The sequence below is a fragment of the Haematobia irritans genome, chromosome 4, assembly GCF_050003625.1.
Source record: "Haematobia irritans isolate KBUSLIRL chromosome 4, ASM5000362v1, whole genome shotgun sequence".
Classification (NCBI taxonomy): Eukaryota; Metazoa; Arthropoda; class Insecta; order Diptera; family Muscidae; genus Haematobia; species Haematobia irritans.
The window spans coordinates 184,848,859-184,875,346 of NC_134400.1; the positions used below are offsets into that span (position 1 = coordinate 184,848,859).

The window sequence follows — 26,488 nt, forward strand, 5'->3', positions numbered from 1 at the left end:
AATGTTGGCGGCGTACCACTCCATGGCCTTTTTACCGTAATGGCAAGATGCCAAATCCGGCCAAAACAGGAAAGGCAGCAGACGTTTATTCAAACACTCATTCACGTAAATTTCTTGGTTGACAGTCCCGGAAGCTATGAAAATGCTGCTTTTCAAGCCACAGATACAGATGGCTTGCCAAACCAGATATTTCTTTGCGAACTTTGACAGTTTTATGTGCTTGAAAATATCTGCTACCTTTCCCCTTCTTTTTCCGTATAAAACTCCTGTCCCGGAAGCTGCTTGTAGTCGGCTTTGACGTAGGTTTCGTCGTCCATTACCACGCAGTCAAACTTCGTCAGCATCGTCGTGTACAGCCTTCGGGATCGTGCTTTGGCCGTCGTATTTTGTTTATCATCGCGATTTGGAGTCACTACCTTCTTGTAAGTCGATAGTCCGGCTCGTTTTTTAGCTCGATACACGGTTATAGACGATACACCCAGCTTATTTGCGGCATCTCGGAGAGAGAGAGAGGTTAGGGTTTCGCTTGAAACTACCGGCAACTCTCTTTGTCGTCTCAGCGGCTTCCGGTTTTCGATTTCCCCCCGATCCAGACTTCCTGGCTGTCGACAAACGTTCCCCAAACACTTTAATTACATTTGTAACGGTTGATTTGGCAACTTTTAGCGATTTTGCCAGCTTTGCGTGGGAGTATCTCGGATTTTCGCGATGCGCGAGCAAAATTTTGATACGCTGTTCTTCTTGCTTGGACGGCATTTTGACAACTGAAGAGTGAATTCCAAAATCAAAATAGGAGCAACATTCTACACACACACACACACCTTCAAAATGAGGGGTGTTCAGGTTTTTTAAATGCAAAATTGAAAGAAATACGTCAAGTTTATATTGACCAAATTTTGACCGTATCACCCTTAAGGAATATAAATTTTGATAATAACTCTCAACAAATTTGAAGGAGTTGATATGGTAACACAAATTTTGGTCTACATAATGGTGAAGGGTATAATATAGTCAGCTCCGCCCGACTTTAGACTTTACTTACTTGTTTTATTCATATTAAATGAGATACTCTCTCTCTATCTCTCTCTCTCTCTGTCTTCCTTTGCCAAAGCAATAAAAACATGTACACCATTTTATTTTTCTCTTTTCATTGTTTGTAATTAAAAAAAATATATTTTTAGTAAAAAATTTCATAGAAAATCGTCATTACAGTTTATTAGAAAGCGATTTTTTGAGGATGCAACGTCCTCTTAAAAATCATGGACTCGAAGAAACATCATCGGTTACGGTACTGGCACGTGTATATCTATATAAAAATCTAAAATCAAAATAAAGCAGAACATATTAATATTTTCCAAAGGCCCATATCTGGAAGATAACTTTAACAAATGATCTTAACCTGTTTTTCAGCATATTCCAAACATTTGACTTGAGCACAAACAATTTGAAAATCAAAGGAGCCTCAATCGATAGAAAAATATATTTGGAGATCATATAGTAGGCGAGATTACTCATATAGAGAAATACAAAAAATATTATCCTTGGTATACCCATCATGAAGAACATGCTTAGTATGGTCTTAGCTCTGAAAGACAAACCAGAAAATAAAAACTTAAATAGTGAAGATATCGGATTAAAACTCTGATATATACTATGTGTGTGTGTATGTGGTAAATAATAAACAGATTGCCAGCAGAAATAACGAATGAAAAACTAAATCAAATTAAGCTCCTGGTTCAAACACTGAAAAAAGGCATGCCCGCTTCCAAAAATTGATTTTAATATTGACTCCGAAACCAAAGAAATACATATTTAAAATAAGGACAAATGCAAGACAAAATTGTCTTTTAAATTTGAGTTTTGGGTACTTTATTCTGGGAAACAAATTATAATTTATTCGTTTTTTCATATTTTTTTCTTCATATGCTATCAAAGCCCTTTAAAACTATATAAATTTCCAAATTCAGACTTGACTTCAAATAGAAATTATGCTTTGTTTCATGTAAAAAACGTCTTTAAAATAAAGTGTTTAAAAACATGACGTATTTTTTAAAGCCTTTTTGTTATGTAGTGAAGTTCAAAAAAAAACGTCAACAAATTTAAAGACGATTTCATTAATTTTGAATAATTTTTCTGAATTATTAAGTTGTTCTTAGTCAAACTAAATTTTCTTTCATGTTGAGGTCAAGGTTGCCACTCGAGCCGAAAAAAAATCTACACTCAAAAAACAAGTTTACATGGATCCAAAGATTTTGACCATCCTTTAAGGATTTTGGTATTGATTCCGAGCCAAAGTTGCGGTTTCGTTAAAATAAAGACATTTTTTACGGACCTCCCGTAAAACCTCACAATGAACTGAATAGTCTAAGTGAGCATGAATCTTAATCGGGCTGCCACTTTAACCTAACCTAACCTACGGACCTCCCTGCACCCAGAGAAGAAATATGATCACCTCAAACATGTTTTAAGAGCAAAATGTTATATTTGGGTGGTGACCATGTAACATGGTTTTCGCAACCATGTTATTTTCTCGCAAATCATGTATATGATTTCGGCATGCAGGTTATATTTGACGAGAAAATAACATTTTAGTGACAAACATGTTACATGGTCACCATACAAAAATAACATTTTGCTCTTGAAACATGTTTGAGGTGATCATATTCCTTCCCTGCGTGTGGCTCAGATCTCATTCATCGAATTTTTATTTTCTGTTTGCGATATATTAATAAAGGTATACATGTACAAACAAATTCCAGTTTCAAAATCCAAATTATGCCAAGTACTTCAAAGTAAACACTGTTTTCTTAATGCCAAAAAAAATTTAAACCAAAGATGCAAATCCTTGAAATAACTCTTAGCCTATATTTGAAGTGTTTTTATCTTAAATTTAAAAATTCAATATGTCAGTTGAGTTAAGGAAGATTTCTTTAAATTAAAATTTTGTTTCTTTATTTTAAGAAACATTTGCCTTACTTCAAAGATCTACAACTTAAACAGAGGGACGCACAATTTCAAGCTTTGGGTCCTAAATTTAATGAAAAAAATGTTTGAAGCAAAGATTATAAACTTTCTTTTAATTAAAATGTCATTATTTTAAAGAATTTTATTCTTAGTATTGCGTTAATTTCGAGTCCTAAAATTTAAGTTGCACAATCTTCCATATTAGGCCAATATTTTTTTCAGTGTACCAAAATATGGAGAAATTATTACCAAACAACTACCAAACATAAAAAAACTTATTTTGAAAAATTTTATTTTATAGAAAATTTTGTCAAAATGTTATTTCTATAGAAAATGTTGTCAAAATTTTATTTCTATAGAAAATTTTGTCAATATTTCATTTCAATAGAACATTTCAATTCTATAGAAAATTTTATCAAAATTTTTCATTTGTGTGAAAAATTTTGTCAAAATTTCATTTCTATACAAAATTTTGTCAAAATATTGTTTTTATAGAAAATTTTGTAAACATTTTATTTCAATAGAAAATTTTGCCAAAAATTTATTTCTACAGAAAATTTTGTCAACATTTTAATTATATAGAAAATTTTATCAAAATTTTATTTCTATACAAAATTTTGTCAAAATTTTATTTTTATCGAAAATTTTGTCTATATTTCATTTCAATAGAAAACTTTGTCTAGATTTTATTTCTACAGAAAATTTTGTGAAAATTTTATTTTTATAGAAAATGTTGTGAAAATTTTAATTATATAGAAAATTTTGTCAACATTTTAATTCTATAGAAAATTTTATCAAAATTGTACTACTATAGAAAATTTTGTTAAAATTTTATTTGTATGAAAAATTTTGTCGAAATTTTATTTCTATAGAAAATTTTGTCAAAATTTTATTTTTATAGAAAATTTGCCAAAAATTTATTTCTATAGAAAATTTTGCCAAAAGTTTATTCCTACAGAAAATTTTTTCAACATTTTAGTTCTATTGAAAATGTTGTCAAATTTTTATTTTTATAGAAAATTTTGTCAAAATTTTATTTCTATAGAAAATTTTGTCAACATTTTATTTCTATAGAAAATTTGGTCAAAATTTTATTTCGATAGAAAATTTTGTCAACATTTTATTTCTATAGCAAATTTGGTCAAAATTTTATTTCTATAGAAAATTTGGTCAAAATTTTATTTCTATGGAAAATTTTGTCCAAATTTTATTTCTATAGAAAATTTTGTCAAAATCTTATTTCTATAGAAATTTTTTCCAAAACATTATTTCTATAGAAAATGTTGTCAAAATTTAAATTCTATAGAAAATTTTGTCAACATTTCATTTCTATAGAAAATGTTATCAAAATTGTACCACTATTGAAAATTTTGTCAAAATTTTATTTCTATAGAAAATTTTGTCAAAATTTCATTTGTATGAGAATTTTTGTCAACATTACATCTCTATAGAAAATTTTGTCAAAATTTTATTTTTATAGAAAATTTTGTGAACGTTTTATTTCAATAGAAAATTTAGTAAACATTTTATTTCTATGGAAAATTTTGTCAAATATTTATTTCTATAGAAAATGTTGTCAAAATTTTATTTCTATAGAAAATTTTGTCAACATTACTTTTCAATAGAAAATTTTGTCAAAATTTTATTTTTATAGAAAATGTTGTCAAAATTTTATTTCTATGGAAAATTTTGTCCAAATCTTATTTCTATAGAAAATTTTTTCAAAATTTTATTTCTTTAGAAAATGTTGCAAACATTTCTATAGAAAATTTTGTCAAAATTGTATTTCTATAGAAACTTTTTCCAAAACTTTATTTCTATAGAAAATTTTGTCAAAATTTTAATTCTATAGAAAATTTTGTTAACATTTCATTCATTTTATCAAAATTTTACTACTATTAAAAATTTTATTAAAATTTTATTTCTATAGAAAATTTTGTCAAAATTTCATTTGTATGAAAATTTTTGTCAACATTACATCTCTATAGAAAATTTTGTCAAAATTGTATTTTTATAGAAAATTTTGTAAACGTTTTATTTCAATAGAAAATTTTGTAAACATTTTACTTCTATTATATAGAAAATTTTGTCAACATTTTAATTCTATAGAAAATTTTATCAAAATTGTACTACTATAGAAAATTTTGTTAAAATTTTATTTGTATGAAAAATTTTGTCAAAATTTTATTTCTATAGAAAATTTTGTCAAAATTTTATTTTTATAGAAAATTTTGCCAAAAATTTATTTCTATAGAAAATTTTGCCAAAAGTTTATTCCTACAGAAATTTTTTTCAACATTTTAGTTCTATTGAAAATGTTGTCAAATTTTTATTTTTATAGAAAATTTTGTCAAAATTTTATTTCTATAGAAAATTTTGTCAACATTTTATTTCTATAGAAAATTTGGTCAAAATTTTATTTCGATAGAAAATTTTGTCAACATTTTATTTCTATAGAAAATTTGGTCAAAATTTTATTTCTATAGAAAATTTGGTCAAAATTTTATTTCTATGGAAAATTTTGTCCAAATTGTATTTCTATAGAAAATTTTGTCAAAATCTTATTTCTATAGAAATTTTTTCCAAAACATTATTTCTATAGAAAATGTTGTCAAAATTTAAATTCTATAGAAAATTTTGTCAACATTTCATTTCTATAGAAAATGTTATCAAAATTGTACCACTATTGAAAATTTTGTCAAAATTTTATTTCTATAGAAAATTTTGTCAAAATTTCATTTGTATGAGAATTTTTGTCAACATTACATCTCTATAGAAAATTTTGTCAAAATTTTATTTTTATAGAAAATTTTGTGAACGTTTTATTTCAATAGAAAATTTAGTAAACATTTTATTTCTATGGAAAATTTTGTCAAATATTTATTTCTATAGAAAATGTTGTCAAAATTTTATTTCTATAGAAAATTTTGTCAACATTTCTTTTCAATAGAAAATTTTGTCAAAATTTTATTTTTATAGAAAATGTTGTCAAAATTTTATTTCTATGGAAAATTTTGTCCAAATCTTATTTCTATAGAAAATTTTTTCAAAATTTTATTTCTTTAGAAAATGTTGCAAACATTTCTATAGAAAATTTTGTCAAAATTGTATTTCTATAGAAACTTTTTCCAAAACTTTATTTCTATAGAAAATTTTGTCAAAATTTTAATTCTATAGAAAATTTTGTTAACATTTCATTCATTTTATCAAAATTTTACTACTATTGAAAATTTTATTAAAATTTTATTTCTATAGAAAATTTTGTCAAAATTTCATTTGTATGAAAATTTTTGTCAACATTACATCTCTATAGAAAATTTTGTCAAAATTGTATTTTTATAGAAAATTTTGTAAACGTTTTATTTCAATAGAAAATTTTGTAAACATTTTATTTCTATGGAAAATTTTGTCAAATATTTATTTCTATAAAAATGTTTGTCAAAATTTTATTTCTATAGAAAATTTTGTCAAAATTTTATTTCTATAGAAAATTTTGTCAACATTTCTTTTCAATAGAAATTTTTGTCAAAATTTTATTTTTATAGAAAATGTTGTCAAAATTTTACTTCTATGGAAAATTTTGTCCAAATCTTATTCCTATAGAATATTTTGTCAAAATTTTATTTCTTTAGAAAATGTTGTCAACATTTTATTTCTATAGAAAATTTTGTCAACATTTCATTTCTATAGAAAATTTTATCAAAATTGTACTAATATTGAAAATTTTGTTAAAATTTTATTTCTATGGAAAATTTTGTCCAAATTTTATTTCTATAGAAAATGTTGTCAAAATTTTATTTCTATAGAAAATTTTGTCAAAATTTTATTTCTATAGAAAATTTTGTCAACATTTCTTTTCAATAGAAAATTTCGTCAAAATTTTATTTTTATAGAAAATGTTGTCAAAATTTTATTTCTATGGAAAATTTTGTCCAAATCTTATTTCTATAGAAAATTTTTTCAAAATTGTATTTCTTTAGAAAATGTTGCAAACATTTCTATAGAAAATTTTGTCAAAATTGTATTTCTATAGAAACTCTTTCCAAAACTTTATTTCTATAGAAAATTTTGTCAAAAATTTTGTTAACATTTCATTCATTTTATCAATATTTTACTACTATTGAAAATTTTATTAAAATTTTATTTCTATAGAAAATTTTGTCAAAATTTCATTTGTATGAAAATTTTTGTCAACATTACATCTCTATAGAAAATTTTGTCAAAATTTTATTTTTATAGAAAATTTTGTAAACGTTTTATTTCAATAGAAAATTTTGTAAACATTTTATTTCTATGGAAAATTTTGTCAAATATTTATTTCTATAAAAATGTTTGTCAAAATTTTATTTCTATAGAAATTTTGTCAAAATTTTATTTCTATAGAAAATTTTGTCAACATTTCTTTTCAATAGAAAATTTTGTCAAAATTTTATTTTTATAGAAAATGTTGTCAAAATTTTACTTCTATGGAAAATTTTGTCCAAATCTTATTCCTATAGAATATTTTGTCAAAATTTTATTTCTTTAGAAAATGTTGTCAACATTTTATTTCTATAGAAAATTTTGTCAAAATTGTATTTCTATAGAAACTTTTTCCGAAACTTTATTTCTATAGAAAATGTTGTCAACATTTTACTTCTGTAGAAAAATTTGTCAACATTTCATTTCTATAGAAAATTTTATCAAAATTGTACTAATATTGAAAATTTTGTTAAAATTTTATTTCTATGGAAAATTTTGTCCAAATTTTATTTCTATAGAAAATGTTGTCAAAATTTTATTTCTATAGAAAATTTTGTCAACATTTCTTTTCAATAGAAAATTTTGTCAAAATTTTATTTTTATAGAAAATGTTGTCAAAATTTTATTTCTATGGAAAATTTTGTCCAAATCTTATTTCTATAGAAAATTTTTTCAAAATTGTATTTCTTTAGAAAATGTTGCAAACATTTCTATAGAAAATTTTGTCAAAATTGTATTTCTATAGAAACTTTTTCCAAAACTTTATTTCTATAGAAAATTTTGTCAAAAATTTTGTTAACATTTCATTCATTTTATCAATATTTTACTACTATTGAAAATTTTATTAAAATTTTATTTCTATAGAAAATTTTGTCAAAATTTCATTTGTATGAAAATTTTTGTCAACATTACATCTCTATAGAAAATTTTGTCAAAATTTTATTTTTATAGAAAATTTTGTAAACGTTTTATTTCAATAGAAAATTTTGTAAACATTTTATTTCTATGGAAAATTTTGTCAAATATTTATTTCTATAAAAATGTTTGTCAAAATTTTATTTCTATAGAAAATTTTGTCAAAATTTTATTTCTATAGAAAATTTTGTCAACATTTCTTTTCAATAGAAAATTTTGTCAAAATTTTATTTTTATAGAAAATGTTGTCAAAATTTTACTTCTATGGAAAATTTTGTCCAAATCTTATTCCTATAGAATATTTTGTCAAAATTTTATTTCTTTAGAAAATGTTGTCAACATTTTATTTCTATAGAAAATTTTGTCAAAATTGTATTTCTATAGAAACTTTTTCCGAAACTTTATTTCTATAGAAAATGTTGTCAACATTTTACTTCTATAGAAAATTTTGTCAACATTTCATTTCTATAGAAAATTTTATCAAAATTGTACTAATATTGAAAATTTTGTTAAAATTTTATTTCTATGGAAAATTTTGTCCAAATTTTATTTCTATAGAAAATTTTGTCAAAATTTTATTTCTATAGAAAACTTTGTAAAAATTTTATTTCTATAGAAACTTTTTCCGAAACTTTATTTCTATAGAAAATTTTGTCAAAATTTCATTTGTATGGAAAATTTTGTCAACATTACATTTCTATAGAAAATTTTGTCAAATTTTTATTTTTATAGAAAATTTTGTCAAAATTTTATTTCTATAGAAAATGTTGTCAAAATTGTATTTCTATAGAAAATTTTTTCAACAATTTATTTCTATATTTCTAAATTTATGAAGTACCTCTGAGTTGGAGAGGAATATTAAAAAAAATCGACCATTTTTGGTAGAATTCTACCAATTGTGACAACAATCGTTGAGATACACGTTAACTATAAGGACGAAGCGACTTCATTGACAAGTTTGTCGACTTTTGGACAAAGAAAAAACTTTATATCAATCAATTATTAAGTGAAAAGTCTTTAGATTTTTCAGTTAATAATTGATTGATAAAAACACTTCAAATACAGTGTAACCTCTGAAAGGTGGGCACTCACGGCCGTATAAATTCGATAATTGAGATCTGTATCCTAATTTTTATATTATTGATGCTTGATTTAAAACTATATGAGTATTACTTTGGCTCGGAGGCAATACCAAAATTCTTAAGGGAAGTTCAAAATCTTTGGATCCAAGCAAACTTTGTTTGAGTGTAGATTTTTTGTACAGTGCAATCGAACTTGTTATATGTATACTTACGTTTGTAGGATAATACTTTCACCCTCTCTAAGATTGGCCACATTATAACGTATGATACATATTTGAAATGACATTATCACAAAAATGAAAAGATTTAAAAATAGAATAATGACCACAGGACCAAATGACCAAATGCTGCCTAAAAAAAATTAAAACAAACAAAAAAATGTTAGAAAACATATTCTATAAAATCAAAATCTAAGGATATGGCCACACTAGATAGATGAATAAAACTTTTTTTGAGAAGCATTTTCGACATACACAGAAAATAATATTATAATTTTTGAGCTAACAATAAATTGTTGTTATAGAAAATTTTTAAGTTCAATAAAATTTTTGTTGATATAACAAAATGTTTGTTGATATAACAAAATTGGTTGCTAAAGTGACTAAAATCGTAATTGTATTTACAAATTACGTTGTTAGCTCAAATTTAAACATATTTTTAATTGTATTGACAATCAAATTAATTGATATTTTTTGTGTGTAATAATAGTAAATTTCGAAATATATGTTTGCCAAATATTTCTTCAGTGTAACCATACCATAAGATTTTGTTCGTAATTTTTATGATGTCCCCAAATTTGAATTTCTCCAAAAACTAAAACAACTTACTCAGTGTCAACATGAACAGAGTGTAGAAAATTATGGGGACACTCCAAACATAAATCGCATAGATTTTATAACGTTTTTGATCACATCTCAGAGAATTCGCCGGTCCCAATTCCCGGAATGTTATCCATATTTCACAGCCAATAACACTCATACAAAGAAATGTCGCCATGAAAAAATAAGATGATAGAAAACCTAAAATATAAAAAAAACTCCTTTAATTATTGGGAGGCAATAAATCTTCATTTTCAAATACCAACCAATAACGAGGGATACCAATTTCAATCCTTCATAATATTCCCAGATTATATGGACACAGGTTATCATACAACTATGGGCAACAACCAATGAAGTCAAATACCAAATAAAGATTTTCAAACGCATATTATCTCTCAAATCCTTTATGATCAAATATATGCATATAGTTGATAAAAGAAGTAATACAGATAGAATCAAACCTAAATAGAGAAATAAACAAGAACGAATGATTAGGTGAATCCGGTAATATTCTCGTAAACGCTTTTGTGTATTATAAAAAATATGCCAAATGAAATAATTGCATACCTTCAGGAGGACAGTTTTTACTAAAAATAGTTGCATATTTTCATGGGAACATTTTTAAATGAAATAAAAAATATTGTGGAAATTACGAAAAGTACACCCAGAAAAAGTGACCCCTTCTTTAAGTTAAAATGAACTCATTGTGAAGAAAGTTGAACTTCGTATAGCGCCAAAGACATTTTTATTTGTTTGAACGATGTGATTTTCGTAGAAATTAGGAATAATGCATTCCATATATTAGTTAACATTTTCCTATATTTATGTACCACTATACTACAGAATGAAAAAATTTAACTGATTTGAATTCATATATGGAATGATTTTATTGAAATCTTTTCATTCACATGGACAAATCTTACACATTTGTGGTAAAACTTTTACTTCATAATTAGAACTGCTTACCTTCGTTTTTAAATACAATTTTATTTATTTCTATAAGCAATTTTATCTTCAATAAAAGACATGTTTTATTAATATATTGAATATATTTATTAAGAATCAACAGCATCGAATCTCCTTGAAATATTAGTTTATTATTCCGCTGTTTCCAATTTCCATGTGATATTATCAACTGTAAAACGCACTTTTTCTTCTTCTTGTACTTTTCACTTTTAATAAGTTGCTGCCTAGCGATTTTGTCCTCCTTTTACAATTTCAATACCTACAAATATAAAAAATCATAAACCATTTTTGTTACAAAAGGTTAGCGTCACTGAATATTACCTGATAATTGAAGATTCCAAAATGAAGACAAATGAAAGGGTTGTTATCCTGCTGGTTTTCTTTCTTTATATGCCATCACGAACATTGATAGATTTATTTTCAAAAAACGAAAATTTTTCTCACTAATTTAAAATAATAAATATTTTATATATTTTATTTGTTATTTATTATATTATTTTACCATATTATTTTTTAACAATCTTTCCACAACAACGCGATTCCAACTAAAAAAACAACCCACGCGCAAACATATCGATTACACCCACGCGCAAACACATCGATTGCGATGACAGGTATCGATTACAGGTAGACAATAGAAATATAGGAAAATTTCCTATATTCTAACAAGTGTGTTTCCTTAAGTTTTGAAAGGATTGCATACTTCTTAGTACGAATGAACTAAAATATTTTTCTATGCCAAGTGTTGTTCGTATGTATGAAAAACTTTCTATTATAAAGGAAGTCGCAATTATCATTTTATAAGAAATTTTACTAATTTTGAGGAAACTTGGTTTTAGTTCGGTTTTTGTTTATTTTTACGAATGCTTTGTTATCGGTGAATAAAATTTTCTTGTTCAGTAGTAAATTCTTATACCCAGCGAAGAAAATAGTATGAGTAAAATTCCATGACTTATTCTAGTTAATGAACTATTCCTAACTGCTTACAGTTTAGGATTTTTTTACTGAAACGAGTAAATTTTATTATTTCTCACAAAAATTTACCTTAATGGAAATAAAATGGATAAACTATATTGATGAAAAATTTTTCCTTTAGTTTCGAAGGCACTTTTTTCTGGGTGTACCTAACATTTTAAATTCGTAAAGCTGTTCAACTACGAGTGAAAATAATGAAGATTAGATGGCAGTCCGATGTATCAAGCTCACTAAGACTATTCAGTCCACTGTGATAAAGGGTGATACGGTCAAAATTTGGTCAATATAAACTTGACGTATTTCTTTCAATTTTGCATTTAAAAAACCTGAACACCCCTCAGTTTGAAGGTGTGTGTATGTAGAATGTTGCTCCTCTTTTGATTTTGGAATTCACTCTTCAGTTGTCAAAATGCCGTCCAAGCAAGAAGAGCAGCGTATCAAAATTTTGCTCGCTCAGCGCGAAAATCCGAGCTATCGCTAAAAGTTGCCAAATCAACCGTTACAAATGTAATTAAAGTGTATGGGGAACGTTTGTCGATAGCCAGGAAGTCTGGATCGGGGGGAAATCGAAAACCGGAAGCCGCTGAGGCGACAAAGAGAGTTGCCGGTAGTTTCAAGCGAAACCCTAACCTCTCTCTCCGAGATGCCGCAAATAAGCTGGGTGTATCGTCTACAACCGTGCATCGAGCCAAAAAATGAGCCGGACTATCGAATTACAAGAAGCTAGTGACTCCAAATCGCGATGATAAACAAAATACGACGGCCAAAGCGCGATCCCGGAGGCTGTACATGACGATGCTGACGAAGTTTGACTGCGTGGTAATGGACGACGAAACCTATGTCAAAGCCGACTACAAACAGCTTCCGGGACAGGAGTTTTATACGGCAAAAGGAAGGGGAAAGGTAGCAGATATTTTCAAGCACATAAAACTGTCAAAGTTCGCAAAGAAATATCTGGTTTGGCAAGCCATCTGTATCTGTGGCTTGAAAACCAGCATTTTCATAGCTTCCGGGACTGTCAACCAAGAAATTTACGTGAAAGAGTGTTTGAATAAACGTCTGCTGCCTTTCCTGAAGAAACACGGTTGTTCCGTACTGTTTTGGCCGGATTTGGCATCTTGCCATTCGGTAAAAAGGCCATGGAGTGGTACGCCGCCAACAACGTGCAGGTGGTTCCCAAGGACAAGAACCCTCCCAACACGCCAGAGCTCCGCCCAATTGAGAAATACTGGGCTATTGTCAAGCGGAACCTAAAGAAGACCAAAAACCTGCTAAGGACGAGCAGCAGTTCAAGGCAAACTGGTTTTCTGCGGCGAAGAAGGAGGACAAGGTGGCTGTACAAAATCTGATGGCAGGTGTCAAGCGTCAGGCCCGGCAATTCGGATTTGGAAAAGCGAAAGCCTAACTGAATATTTTTCCTGAATTTTATACTAATTGAACTTGAAAAAGAAATTTAATTTGATTTTTTAAATAAACGATTTCACCGATTTACACGCGTTTTCCCTTGACCAAATTTTGACCGTATCATCCTTTACCCCATTGGTGGACTTCCCTCTTATCACTGAGTGCTGTCCGATTCCATGTTAAGCTCAATGACAATGGACCTCCTTTAATAGCCGAGTCCGAACGGCATTACACATTGCAGTGAAACCACTTAGAGAAGCTTAGAAACCCTCAGAAATGTCACCAGCATTACTGAGATGGGATAATCCACCGCTGAAAAACTTTTTGGTGTTCGGTCGAAGCAGGAATCGAACCCACGACTTTGTATATGCAAGATGGGCATGCTAACCATTACACCACGGTGGCTCCCGAAAATAATGAAGAAAATCGCTCTAACATAGCTTGAAATTATTTTATTAAATAAAAAGAAGTATATACGGCCGTAAGTTCGGCCAGGCCGAATCTTATGTACCCTCCACCATGGATTGCGTAGAAACTTCTACTAAAGACTGTCATCCACAATCGAATTACTTGGGTTGCGGTAACACTTGCCGATGGCAAGGTATCTTAACACTTCTTAACCTCTTCTCAATTGTAAGTTAGCCCATACGGGGTATATATTAAACCAAGCAAGTATATACTGGCCGTAAGTTCGGCCAGGCCGAAGCATATGTACCCTCCACCATGGATTGCGTAGAAACATCTTCTAAACACTGCCATCCACAATCGAATTACTTAAGTTGCGGTAACGCTTGTCGATGGCAAGGTATCTTAAAACCTCCTACCACCGTCTTCTAAATTGTATGTAAATCCATACGTGGTATATATTAAATCAAAAACAAGTAAGGAAGGTCTAAAGTCGGGTGGGGCCGACTATATTATACCCTGCACCACTTTGTAGATCTAAATTTTCGATACCATATCACATCCGTCAAATGTGTTGGGTTCTATATATAAAGTTTGTCCCGAATATATACATTTAAATATCACTCGATCTGGACCGAATTAGATAGACTTCTACAAAATCTATAGACTCAAAATTTAAGTCGTCTAATGCACTAGGGTGGAACACAATGTTAGTAAAAAAATATAGGAAACATTTAAATCTGAAGCAATTTTAAGGAAACTTTGCAAACGTTTATTTATGATTTATCGCTCGATATATATGTATTAGAAGTTTAGGAAATTAGAGTCATTTTTACAACTTTTCGACTAAGCAGTGGCGATTTTACAAGGAAAATGTTGGTATTTTGACCATTTTTGTCGAAATCAGAAAAAACATATATATGGGAGCTATATCTAAATCTGAACCGATTTCAACCAAATTTGGCACGCATAGCAACAATGCTAATTCTACTTCCTGTGTAAAATTTCAAGTAAATCGGAGTTAAAAATTTGCCTCTGTGGTCATATGAGTGTAAATCGGGCGAAAGCTATATATGGGAGATATATCTAAATCTGAACCGATTTCAACCAAATTTGGCACGCATAGCTACAATGCCAATTCTACTTCCTGTGTAAAATTTCAAGTAAATCGGAGTTAAAAATTTGCCTCTGTGGTCATATGAGTGTAAATCGGGCGAAAGCTATATATGGGAGATATATCCAAATCTGAACCGATTTCACCCAAATGTGGCACGCATAGTTACAATGCTAATTATACTCCCTGTGCAAAATTTCAACTAAATCGGAGTTAAAAATTTGCCTCTGTGGTCATATGAGTGTAAATCGGGCGAAAGCTATATATGGGAGATATATCCAAATCTGAACCGATTTCACCCAAATGTGGCACGCATAGTTACAATGCTAATTATACTCCCTGTGCAAAATTTCAAGTAAATCGGAGTTAAAAATTGGCCTCTGTGGGCAAATGAGTGTAAATCAAGCGAAAGTTATATATGGGAGCTATATCTAAATCTGAACCGATTTGGCTGATATTTTGCAAGTTTTTCGAGACCCATAAAATATACGGATGTACGGAATTTGAGGAAGATCGGTTGATATACACGCCAATTATGACCAGATCGGTGAAAAATATATATGGCAGCTATATCTAAATCTGAACCGATTTTTTCCAAAATCAATAGGGATCGTCTTTGAGCCGAAACAGGTACCTATACCAAAATTTAGGACAATCGGACTAAAACTGCGAGCTGTACTTTGCACACAAAAATACATCAACAGACAGACGGACAGACAGACAGACAGAGAGACAGACGGACATCGCTAAATCGACTCAGAATTTAATTCTAAGCCGATCCGTATACTAAAAGGTTGGTCTATGATTACTCCTTCTTGGCGTTACATACAAATGCACAAACTTATTATACCCTGTACCACAGTAGTGGTGAAGGGTATAAATATCGATCAAATACGTATATAATTCAGTTTGACAAAATTTTCTATAGGCATAAAATGTTGACAAAATTTTCTATAGAAATAAAATTTTGACAAAATTGTCTACAGAAATAAAATTTTAACCAAATTTTCTATAGAAATAAAATTTTGACAAAATTTTCTATAGACATAAAATTTTTACAAAATTTTCTATAGAAATAAAATTTTGACAAAATTTTCTATAGAAATAAAATTTTGACAAAATTTTCTATAGCAATAAAATTTTGGCAAAATTTTCTATAGAAGTAAAATTTTAACAAAATTTTCTATAGAAATAAAATTTTGACAAAATTTTCTATAGACATAAAATTTTGACAAAATTTTCTATAGAATTAAAATTTTGACAAAATTTTCTATAGAAATAAAATTTTGACAAAATTTTCTATAGAAATAAAATTTTGGTAGATTTTTTTTTTTGGGGATCGGCTATAGACCGATATGGACCAAGTTTGGCATGGTTGTTAGCGGCCATATACTAGCGCAATGTACCAAATTTCACAACGTACCAAATTTCAACTGGATCGGATGAATTTTTCTCTTCCAAGGGTCTCCAAATCTGGGGATCGGTTTAAATGGAGGCTACATAGAATTATTGACCGATATGGACCAGTTTTTGAATGGGTGTTAAAGACGATATACTAACACCACGGGAGCCACTGTGGTGCAATGGTTAGCATGCCCGTCTTGCATACACAAGGTCGTGGGTTCGATTCCTGCTTCGACCGAACACCAAAAAGTTTTTCAGCGGTGAATTATCCCACCTCAGTAATGCTGGTGACATTTCTGTGTGTTTCAAAGCTTCTCTAAGTGGTTTCACTGCAATGTGGAACGCCGTTCGGACTCGGCTATAAAAAGGAGGTCCCTTGTCATTCAGCTTAACATGGAATCGGACAGCACTCAGTGATAAGAGAGAAGTTCACCAATGTGGTATCACAATGGACTGAATAGTCTAAGTGAGCCTGATACATCGGGCTGCCACCTAACCTAACCTAACACCATGTACCAAATTTCAACCGGATCGGGTGAATTTTGCTCTTCCAAAGGGCTCCGGAGGTCAAATCGGGGGATCGGTTTATATGGGGGCTACATATATTTATGGACCGATATGGACCAATTCCTGCATGGTTGTTAGATACCATATACTAACACCATGTGCCAAATTTCAAACGAATCGGATGAATTTTTCTCATCCACGAGGCTCCGGAGGTCAAATCTGGGGATCGGTTTATATGGGGGCTATATAAAATTATTGACAGATGTGGACCAATTTTTGCATAGTTGTTAGAGACCATATACTAACACCATGTACCAAATGTCAGCCGGATCGGATGAAATTTGCTTCTCTTAGAGCCTCCGAAAGCCAAATCTAGGGATCGGTTTATATGGGGGCTATATATAATGATAGACCGATGTGGACCAATTTTTGTATGGTTGTTAGAGACCGTATACTAACACCATGTACCAAATTTCAGCCGGATCGAATGAAATTTGCTTCTCTTAGAGGATCCGCAAACCAAATTTGGGGGTCCGTTTGTATGGGGGCTATACGTAAAAGTGGACCGGTATGGCCCATTTGCAATACCATCCGACCTACATAAAAAACAACTATTTGTGCCAAGTTTCAAGTCAATAGCTTGTTTCGTTCGGAAGTTAGCGGAATTTCAACAGACGGACGGACGGACGGACGGAGGGAGGGACATGCTTAGATCGACTCAGAATTTCACTACAACCCAGAATATATATATATACTTTATGGGGTCTTAGAGCAATATTTCGATGTGTTACAAACGGAATGACAAATTAATATACTCCCCATCCTATGGTGGAGGGTATAAAAAAGAATGTCAATCTAGCTAGGAATGAAATTTGTAAAGTTAACGAAGACGTGCGGTATCAGTTCTCTTCCGTTCTCGAAATTTTGATATGAAAGAGGCAAATCGCTTTGGTCGTCGTCATTGGACTTCCATTCGTTTCGATCAAAGCCGAACTTCCTTTCATGCAGTAAAGTTTGTTGGAAGAGAAAACTTGTCGCAGTTTTTTGGTGAGAAACCAGAAAATTCTTACACCGATGGAATAATGTCTCTACACTAAAAAAAAATATTGACCTAATATGAAAGATTATGCAACCTAAATTTAAAATTTTTTAGAGCCTAAACTAGCATCCTGCAAAAAAGCCGCATCTTTGGCTCGGTATCATCACCAAAATCTTTAATCCTCTAATGCCCAAGCCCGCCTTTAGGTGGACTTCATATAATAAGGAAGCTTTTAGTAAAACACACCTTAAGACAACAAAAATGTGCAAAACAAAAAGAAAACTTATTTGAAACTATTCAAGAGGCTTTGCAGCATATGCTGAATTTTACTGTTTAAATTTTTCTTGCTTAGTTCTCTTGCTTTTATGTCGTCAACATTGAAAATTTAGTCAGCTGGCAAAAAAAATGGGGCATTAGAGGGTTAAGGGAAAGTCAAAATCTGTGGATCCAAGTAAAAATAATATTTCTTGATCCAAAGAACACAAAACAGACGATTGATTGAAGATGGGCGTTTGTTTGTATTGCCTGTTTAGAAAGTCTTTGAAAATACTTACCAGAGATGATAACATATCTAGAGTAACGATACCATGTATATTCGGTGGCACAATTTAGTGGTATTAAATCATATTGATGAGTTTTATTGTTGTACTGACGTCTAAAGCAATAATCAGGAATATGAGATGAATTCTTTGAGAAAAGGAGAAAAAAATCATATTTGTGAGAGAAAGATATAAAAATTTAATTATGATCCTCCACCATAGGAAGTTGCATATACTATATTTACTAATTGAGACCTAAACAAATGTATACGGCCGTAAGTTCGGCCAGGCCGAATCTTATGTATCCTCCACAATGGATTGCGTAGAAACTTCTACTAAAGACGGTCATCCACAATTAAATTACTTGGGTTTCGGCCGATGGCAAGGCATCTTAAAACTTCTTAACATCATCTTCTAAACTGTAAGTTAGTCCATGGGGGATATATAGTAGACAAAAGAAAGGTCAATTAAATACGTATATATTCAGTTCTTGATCGTATATATATGGAAGAAATAATTACGAACCGATATGAACTTTTGTGCTGTAATTATAGAGCCAGAATTGAAATATGGGGGTCGCTTTATATGGGGGCTATATACAATTATGAACACGAGTCTACCAAAAATTGCAGATTTTTAACTGTTTGGTAGATTGGTAGCATTCTTGATGTTTTGGAAGATTTTGCAAAATACTCCTCTCCAACTATGAAATGCTTCATAAATTTTCTATAGAAATAACATTTTGACAAAATTTTCTACAGATATAAAATTCTGACAAAATTTTCTATGGAAATATTATTTTGACAAAATTTTCTATAGAAATAAATTTTTGAAAAAATTTTCTATAGAAATTATATTTTGACAAAATTTCCTAAAGATATAAAATGTTGACAAAATTTTCTATAGAAATATAAAACTTTGACAAAATTTTCTATGACAAAACAATTTTGGTAGATTATTTTTGGCTCGAGTGGCAATCGTGATTTTTCTGTGATTGGGGATCGGTTTATTTGGGGGCTATATATAATATAAATCGATACGGACCAATGTTGGCATGGTTGTTATCGTATGGCCGATAGCGAAATGTACCAAATTTCAACCGGATCGGATAATTTTGCTTTTTCAAAAGGCTCCGGAGGTAAAATCTAGGGATCAGTTTATATGGGGGCTATATATAATTATAGACTGATGTGGACCAATTCGGGCATGGTTGTTAGAGACCATATACCAACATCATGTACCAAATTTCAGTATGATTAAATGAAATTTGCTTCTCTTTGAGGCTCCGCAAATCAAATCTGGGGATCGGTTTATATGGGGCCTACATATATTTATGGACCGATGTGGACCAATTTCTGCATGGTTGTTAGAGAGCCCACGTATGAAATTTCAACCGGATCGAATGAAATTTGCTCTTCCAAGGGGCTCCGGAGTTCAAATCTGGGGATCGGTTTATATGGGGCCTACATATATTTATGGACCGATGTGGACCAATTTCTGCATGGTTGTTAGAGACCATATACCAACATCATGTACCAAATTTCAGCCGGATCGGATGAAATTTGCTTCTCTTTGAGGCTCCACAAGCCAAATCTGGGGATCGGTTTATATGGGGGCTATATATAATTATATACCAATATGGACCAATTTCTGCATGGTTGTTAGAGACCATATACCAACATCATGTACCAAATTTCAGCCTGATTAAATGAAATTTGCTTCTCTTTGAGGCTCCGCAAATCAAATCTGGGGATCGGTTTATATTGGGCCTACATATATTTATGGACCGATGTGGACCAATTTCCGCATGGTTGTTAGAGACCATATACCAACATCATGTACCAAATTTCAGCCGGATCGGATGAAATTTGCTTCTCTTTGAGGCTCCACAAGCCAAATCTGGGGATCGGTATATATGGGGCCTACATATATTTATGGACCGATGTGGACCAATTTCTGCATGGTTATTAGAGACCATATACCAACATCATATAGCAAATTTCAGCCGGATCGGATGAAATATGCTTCTCTTTGAGGCTCCACAAGCCAAATCTGGGGATCGGTTTATATGGGGGCTCTATATGTAATTATAGACCGATATGGACAAATTCTGGCATGGTTGTTAGAAACCATATTCTAACATCATGTACCAAATTTCAGCCTGATTGGATGAGATTTGCTTCTCTTTGAGGCTCTGCAAATCAAATCTGGGGATCGGTTTATATGAGGGCTATATATAATTATGGACCGATGTGGACCAATTTTTGCATGGTTGTTAGAGACCATATTCCAACATCATGTATCAAATTTCAGCCTGATTAAATGAAATTTGCTTCTCTTTGAGGCTCCACAAGCCAAATCGAGGGATCGGTTTATATGGGGGCTATATATAATTATGAAACGATGTGGACCAATTTTTGCATGGTTGTTAGAGACCATATACCAACATCATGTACCAAATTTCAGCCAGATCGGATGAAACATGCTTCTCTTAGAGGCTCCGCAAGCCAAATCTGGGGATCGATTTGTATGGGGGCTATACGTAAAAGTGAACCGATATTGCCCATTTGCAATACCATTCGACCTACATCAATAACAACTACTTGTGCCAAGTTTCAAGTCGATAGCTTGTTTCGTTCGGAAGTTAGCGTGATTTCAACAGACTGTCGGACGGACATGCTTAGATCGACTCAAAATTTCAGCACGACCCAGAATATATATACTTTATGGGGTCTTAGAGCAATATTTCGATGTGTTACAAATGGAATGACAAAGTTAATTTACCCCCCTTCCTATCCCTCCACCATAGGATGGGGGGTATATTAACTTTGTCATATACAAATTATGACTCATTAAAGTTATTTCTGTTGAAGACACTCCAACAGACACTTCGGCAATATAGAAATATTTAGGTATTAGGGAAGCATACCTGGAGTGATGGACGCGACTAATGTCTTTGTATAAATAGATTCCCTTGTGGCGATCATGCTGGTTTGTACAAAAAGCAATTAGAGCTTGTTTTAGCAACCTCTGTAATTTTATTGGATACCGATAATTGGCAGAATTGACCGAAAAGTTTAAACAAAGTCTATATTGATACAAAATGCAATAGTCTGGTGGCTGGTAATTCCGCAATCGAATCGATGAATACTTTTGGGAATGTACGCAAAAGTACACCCTCATGTATTTCATGAGGTAAAACAAGTTCAGATGTTCCTAATGCCATATTGCATCTATAACCAAATAAAATGATAAAAAAAGTTTCTAACATTATAAATCCCTTTATTGTTTTTCAATTTCGTCCATCCCCCCATCATTTTGTTTGTTACAAACTGCTACATCTGGAAAGGCTTCCCACCGGAAAAATCCAAACATGGTAATTAGATACTGGGCCCTTACAGTCCAATTGTTTTTTTTGTTGTTTTTTTTTTTTTTGGCATTAGAGAATTCTTGCCCTTTTTGGAACTTCAATGGTATTTGCCCAAGCTGAGTTTTCATTATGTTTTGCATTCGTAATCGTGATATGTTCAACTCATATCGGTCAAGTCTGCTCTTCATTTTTCGGATTATTTCCGGTGTTTGTAGCATTTTTTTTCACTCTTTGGACGCGATGAAACATTGCCAGTATTACAATCATGGTACGAAAACCAAAAGATGTATTCACGTTTATCTGCTGGAAGCCTCTAAGGATATTCACTTGTGGATTCCACACACAATTTTTTCTCTGATTCAATCACCAAATTAATTGATCCAATTAAATTTTAAATTGAAATGTCTTCAATTACAACAAGTAAGGAAAGTCTAAAGTCGGGCGGGGCCGACTATATTATACCCTGCACCACTTTGTAGATCTATATTTTCGATACCATATCACATCCGTTAAATGTGTTGGGGGCTATATATAAAGGTTTGTCCCAAATACATACATTTAAATATCACTCGATCTGGACAGAATTTGATAGACTTCTACAAAATCTATTGACTCAAAATTTAAGTCGGCTAATGCACTAGGGTGGAACACAATGTTAGTAAAAAATATGGGAAACATTTATATCTGAAGCAATTTTAAGGAAACTTCGCAAAAGTTTATTTATGATTTATCGCTCGATACATATGTATTAGAAGTTTAAAAAAATTAGATTCATTTTTACAACTTTTCGACTATGCAGTGGCCATTAAATAAGGAAAATGTTGGTATTTTGACCATTTTTGTCGAAATCAAAAAAACATATATATGGGACCTATATCTAAATCTGAACCGATTTCAACCAAATTTGGCACGCATAGCTACAATGCTAATTCTACTCCCTGTGCAAAATTTCAATTAAATCGGAGTAAAAGATTGGCCACTGTGGTCATATGAGTGTAAATCGGGCGAACGATATATATGGGAGCTATATCTAAATCTGAACCGATTTCAATAAAATTTGGCACACTTGACTACACTACTAATTGTACTCCTAGTGCGAAATTTCAATCAAATTGGGGTAAAACTCTGGCTTCTGGGACCGTATTAGTCCATATCGGGCGAAAGATATATATGGGAGCTATATCTAAATCTGAACCGATTTCAATCAAATTCTGCACACTTAACTGCACTACTAATTGTACTCCTAGTGCCAAATTTCAAAAAAATTGGGCAAAAACTCTGGCTTCTATGGCCATATTAGTCCATATCGGGTGAAAGATATGTATGGATGCTATATCTAAATCTGAATCGATTTCAACCAAATTTGGCACACATAGCTACAGTGCTAAATCTACTCCCTGTGCAAAATTTCAACCAAATTGGGCCAAAACTCTGGCTTTTAGGACCATATTAGTCCATATCGGGCGAAAGATATATATGGGAGCTATATCTAAATCTGAATCGATTTCAATCAAATTTTGTACACTGGACTATACTACTAATTGTACTCTTAGTGCAAAATTTCAACCAAATTCGGCCAAAAATCTGGCTTCTGGGGCCATATAAGTCCATATCTGGCGAAAGATATATATGGGAGCTATATCTAAATCTGAACCGATTTCAATCAAATTCTGCACACTTGACTATACGACTAAGTATTATGTTTGTACAAAATTTCAAGCAAATCGGTATAAAACTCTGGCTGCTGGGTCCATATTAGTGCATATCGGGCGAAAGATATATATGGGAGCTATATTTAAATCTGAACCGATTTCTTCCAAAATCAATAGGGTTCTATTTTGACCCAAATTAGGAACATGTGCCTAATTTGAAGGCGATTGGACTTAAATTGCGACCTAGACTTTGATCACAAAAATGTGTTCACAGACAGACGGACGGACAGACGGACATGGTTTTATCGACTCAGGGACCCACCCTGAGCATTATTGCCAAAGACACCATGTGTCTATCTCGTCTCCTTCTTGGTGTTACAAACATATGCACTAACTTATAATACCCTGTTCCACAGTGTGGCGCAGGGTATAAAATATTGGAAACATTTAAATCTGAAGCAATTTTAAGGAAACTTCGCAAAAGTTTATTTATGATTTATCGCTCGATATATATGTATTAGAAGTTTAGGAGAATTAGAGTCATTTTTACAACTTTTCGACTAAGCAGTGGCGATTTTACAAGGAAAATGTTAGTATTTTGACCATTTTTGTCGAAATCAGAAAAACATATATATGGGAGCTATATCTAAATCTGAACCGATTTCAACCAAATTTGGCACGCATAGCAACAATGCTAATTCCACTCCCTGTGCAAAATTCCAACTAAATCGGAGTTAACAATTGGCCTCTGTGGTCATATGGGTGTAAATCGGGCGAAAGCTATATATGGGAGCTATATCTAAATCTGAACCGATTCCAACCAAATTTGGCAAGCATAGCAACAATGCTAATTCCACTCCCTGTGCAAAATTTCAACTAAATCGGAGTTAACAATTGGCCTCTGTGGTCATATGAGTGTAAATCGGTCGAATGATATATATGGGAGCTATATCTAAATCTGTTCCGATTTCAATCAAATTTTGCACACTTGACTACACGTCTAAGTGTTATGTTTGTACAAAATTTGAAGCAAATCGGTATAAAACTCTGGCTTCTGGGACCGTATTAGTCCATATCGGGCGAAAGATATATATGGGAGCTATATCTAAATCTGAACCGATTTCTTCCAAAATCAATAGGGTTCTGTTCTGACCCAAATTAGGAACATGTGCCAAATTTGAAGGCGATTGGACTTAAATTGCGACCTAGACTTTGATCATAAAAATGTGTTCACAGACAGACGGACGGACAGACGGACATGGTTATATCGACTCAGGGACCCACCCTAAGCATTATTGCCAAAGACACCATGTGTCTATCTCGTCTCCTTCTGGGTGTTGCAAACATATGCACTAACTTATAATACCCTGTTCCACAGTGTAGCGCAGGGTATAAAAATTAAATTTTATGAGTAAATATCAACTATTTTTATACCCTTCACCACTACTGAGGTACAGGGTGTAATAAGTTTGTGCAAAGGTGGCAAAGTCTGAGACCCATCGTTTAGTATACCGATCGTCTTAGAATTAAATTCTGAGTCGATTTAGCGATGTCCGTCTGTCTGTCTGTATATGTAATTGTGTGTGCAAAGTACAGCTCGCAGTTTAAGTCCGATCGTCCTCAAATTTGCCACAGAGTTTTACATTGACTCAGAGACAATCGCTATTGATTTTGAAAAAAATCGGTTCAGATTTAGATATAGCTGCCATATATATTTATCACCGATCTGGTCATAATTGACGTATTTATCAACGTATTTTCTCAAAATTTCGGGCAGCCAAATATTTTGGGGCTTTCGTAAGATATGCAAAATATCAGCCAATCGTTTCAGATTTAGATATAGCTCCCATATATTTGAGGCCATATAAGTTCAAATCGTCTGATTTGAACTTATATGGCCACAAAAGCCAGAGTTTTGCCCTGATTTGCTTCAAATTTTGCACAAGGAGTACGTTTAATAGTATCGTTAAGCGTACCAAATTTGGTTGAATAGTACTATCTTCAGTATCATGTTTAGTATGCAATCTATGGTGGAGGGTACCTAAGTTTCGCCCCGCCTAGATTTTCACAGCCATTCGTGTCTATATCCTTACAACCAACTCACCTTAACATCTAAATGTGCATCATACCAGGAAAAGGCGACATCTTCCGAACGCAAACAAGGTACACTAACATCATGCCAAAATTTCACCAAAAGATTCATATACCGATGATTTCCATTGAAAACATTCAGCTTCGATTCCAATGAGAGATTGAAATATTTCCATGTTAGATGACATTTCTCTGGATTTATGCGATAGAAATCTGTTGAATTACAACATGATTTTATGCACAGTGTTTCATCGCCATGGCAAATATCACGAGATGATACCAATTTGATGAGAAACACAGTTAGCACAGTAAACACCTTGAGACCATAGTAGATGGCTAAAGACATTTTTCAATTCACTGATATTTTGAAGCTTGTAATCCGTGATACATTGCGAAAGAGATATAATTTCGAATAATGATTCTATTCAATCGACTTGACTATGACTAAATCATTTCAATCACATGAATACAAAAACCGCAAGGACCACAATAAGAAAGCAGCACAGAAATAGTTACAAAATAAAAATCCCCTTAAGAATTTGTAGTAAGAAAACTATGTCATTTATTATTATTTTGTACACGAAAAAAAAAACTAAAGAAAACGTTTTACTTCTTTTACAGTTTTTCCTTCTCATTGAAAAAATTAAAAATTTTATCAACAAATGGCCAAAAATTATTTTTATACCTTCCACCATAGGATGGGGGTATATTAACTTTGTCATTCCGTTTGTAACACATCGAAATATTGCTCTAAGACCCCATAAAGTATATATATATTCTGGGTTGTGGTGAAATTCCGAGTCGATCTGAGAATGTCCGTCCGTCCGTCTGTTGAAATCACGCTAACTTCCGAACGAAACAACCTATCGACTTGAAACTCGGCACAAGTAGTTGTTATTGATGTAGGTCGGACGGTATTGCAAATGGGCCATATCGGTCCACTTTTACGTATAGCCCCCATATAAACAGACCCCCAAATTTGGTTTGCGATTGCTCTA

At 31.5% G+C, this 26,488-nt stretch overlaps 1 protein-coding gene across 1 annotated transcript; it reads right to left on the reverse strand.

The window, feature by feature from the left end:
* Positions 1–1,081: 1,081 nt before the first annotated feature.
* Positions 1,082–25,902, reverse strand: LOC142235231 (G-protein coupled receptor Mth2-like). The gene is made up of 7 exons (XM_075306495.1): positions 25,504–25,902; positions 18,393–18,525; positions 10,288–10,485; positions 10,031–10,222; positions 9,416–9,554; positions 1,400–1,585; positions 1,082–1,318 (listed from the first exon to the last, which is right to left on the reverse strand). The coding sequence occupies exons 1-7, from the start codon at positions 25,834–25,836 to the stop codon at positions 1,258–1,260; spliced, it is 1,242 nt and encodes a 413-aa protein (XP_075162610.1). The 5' UTR covers positions 25,837–25,902; the 3' UTR covers positions 1,082–1,257.
* Between the last annotated feature and the right edge of the window lie 586 nt (positions 25,903–26,488).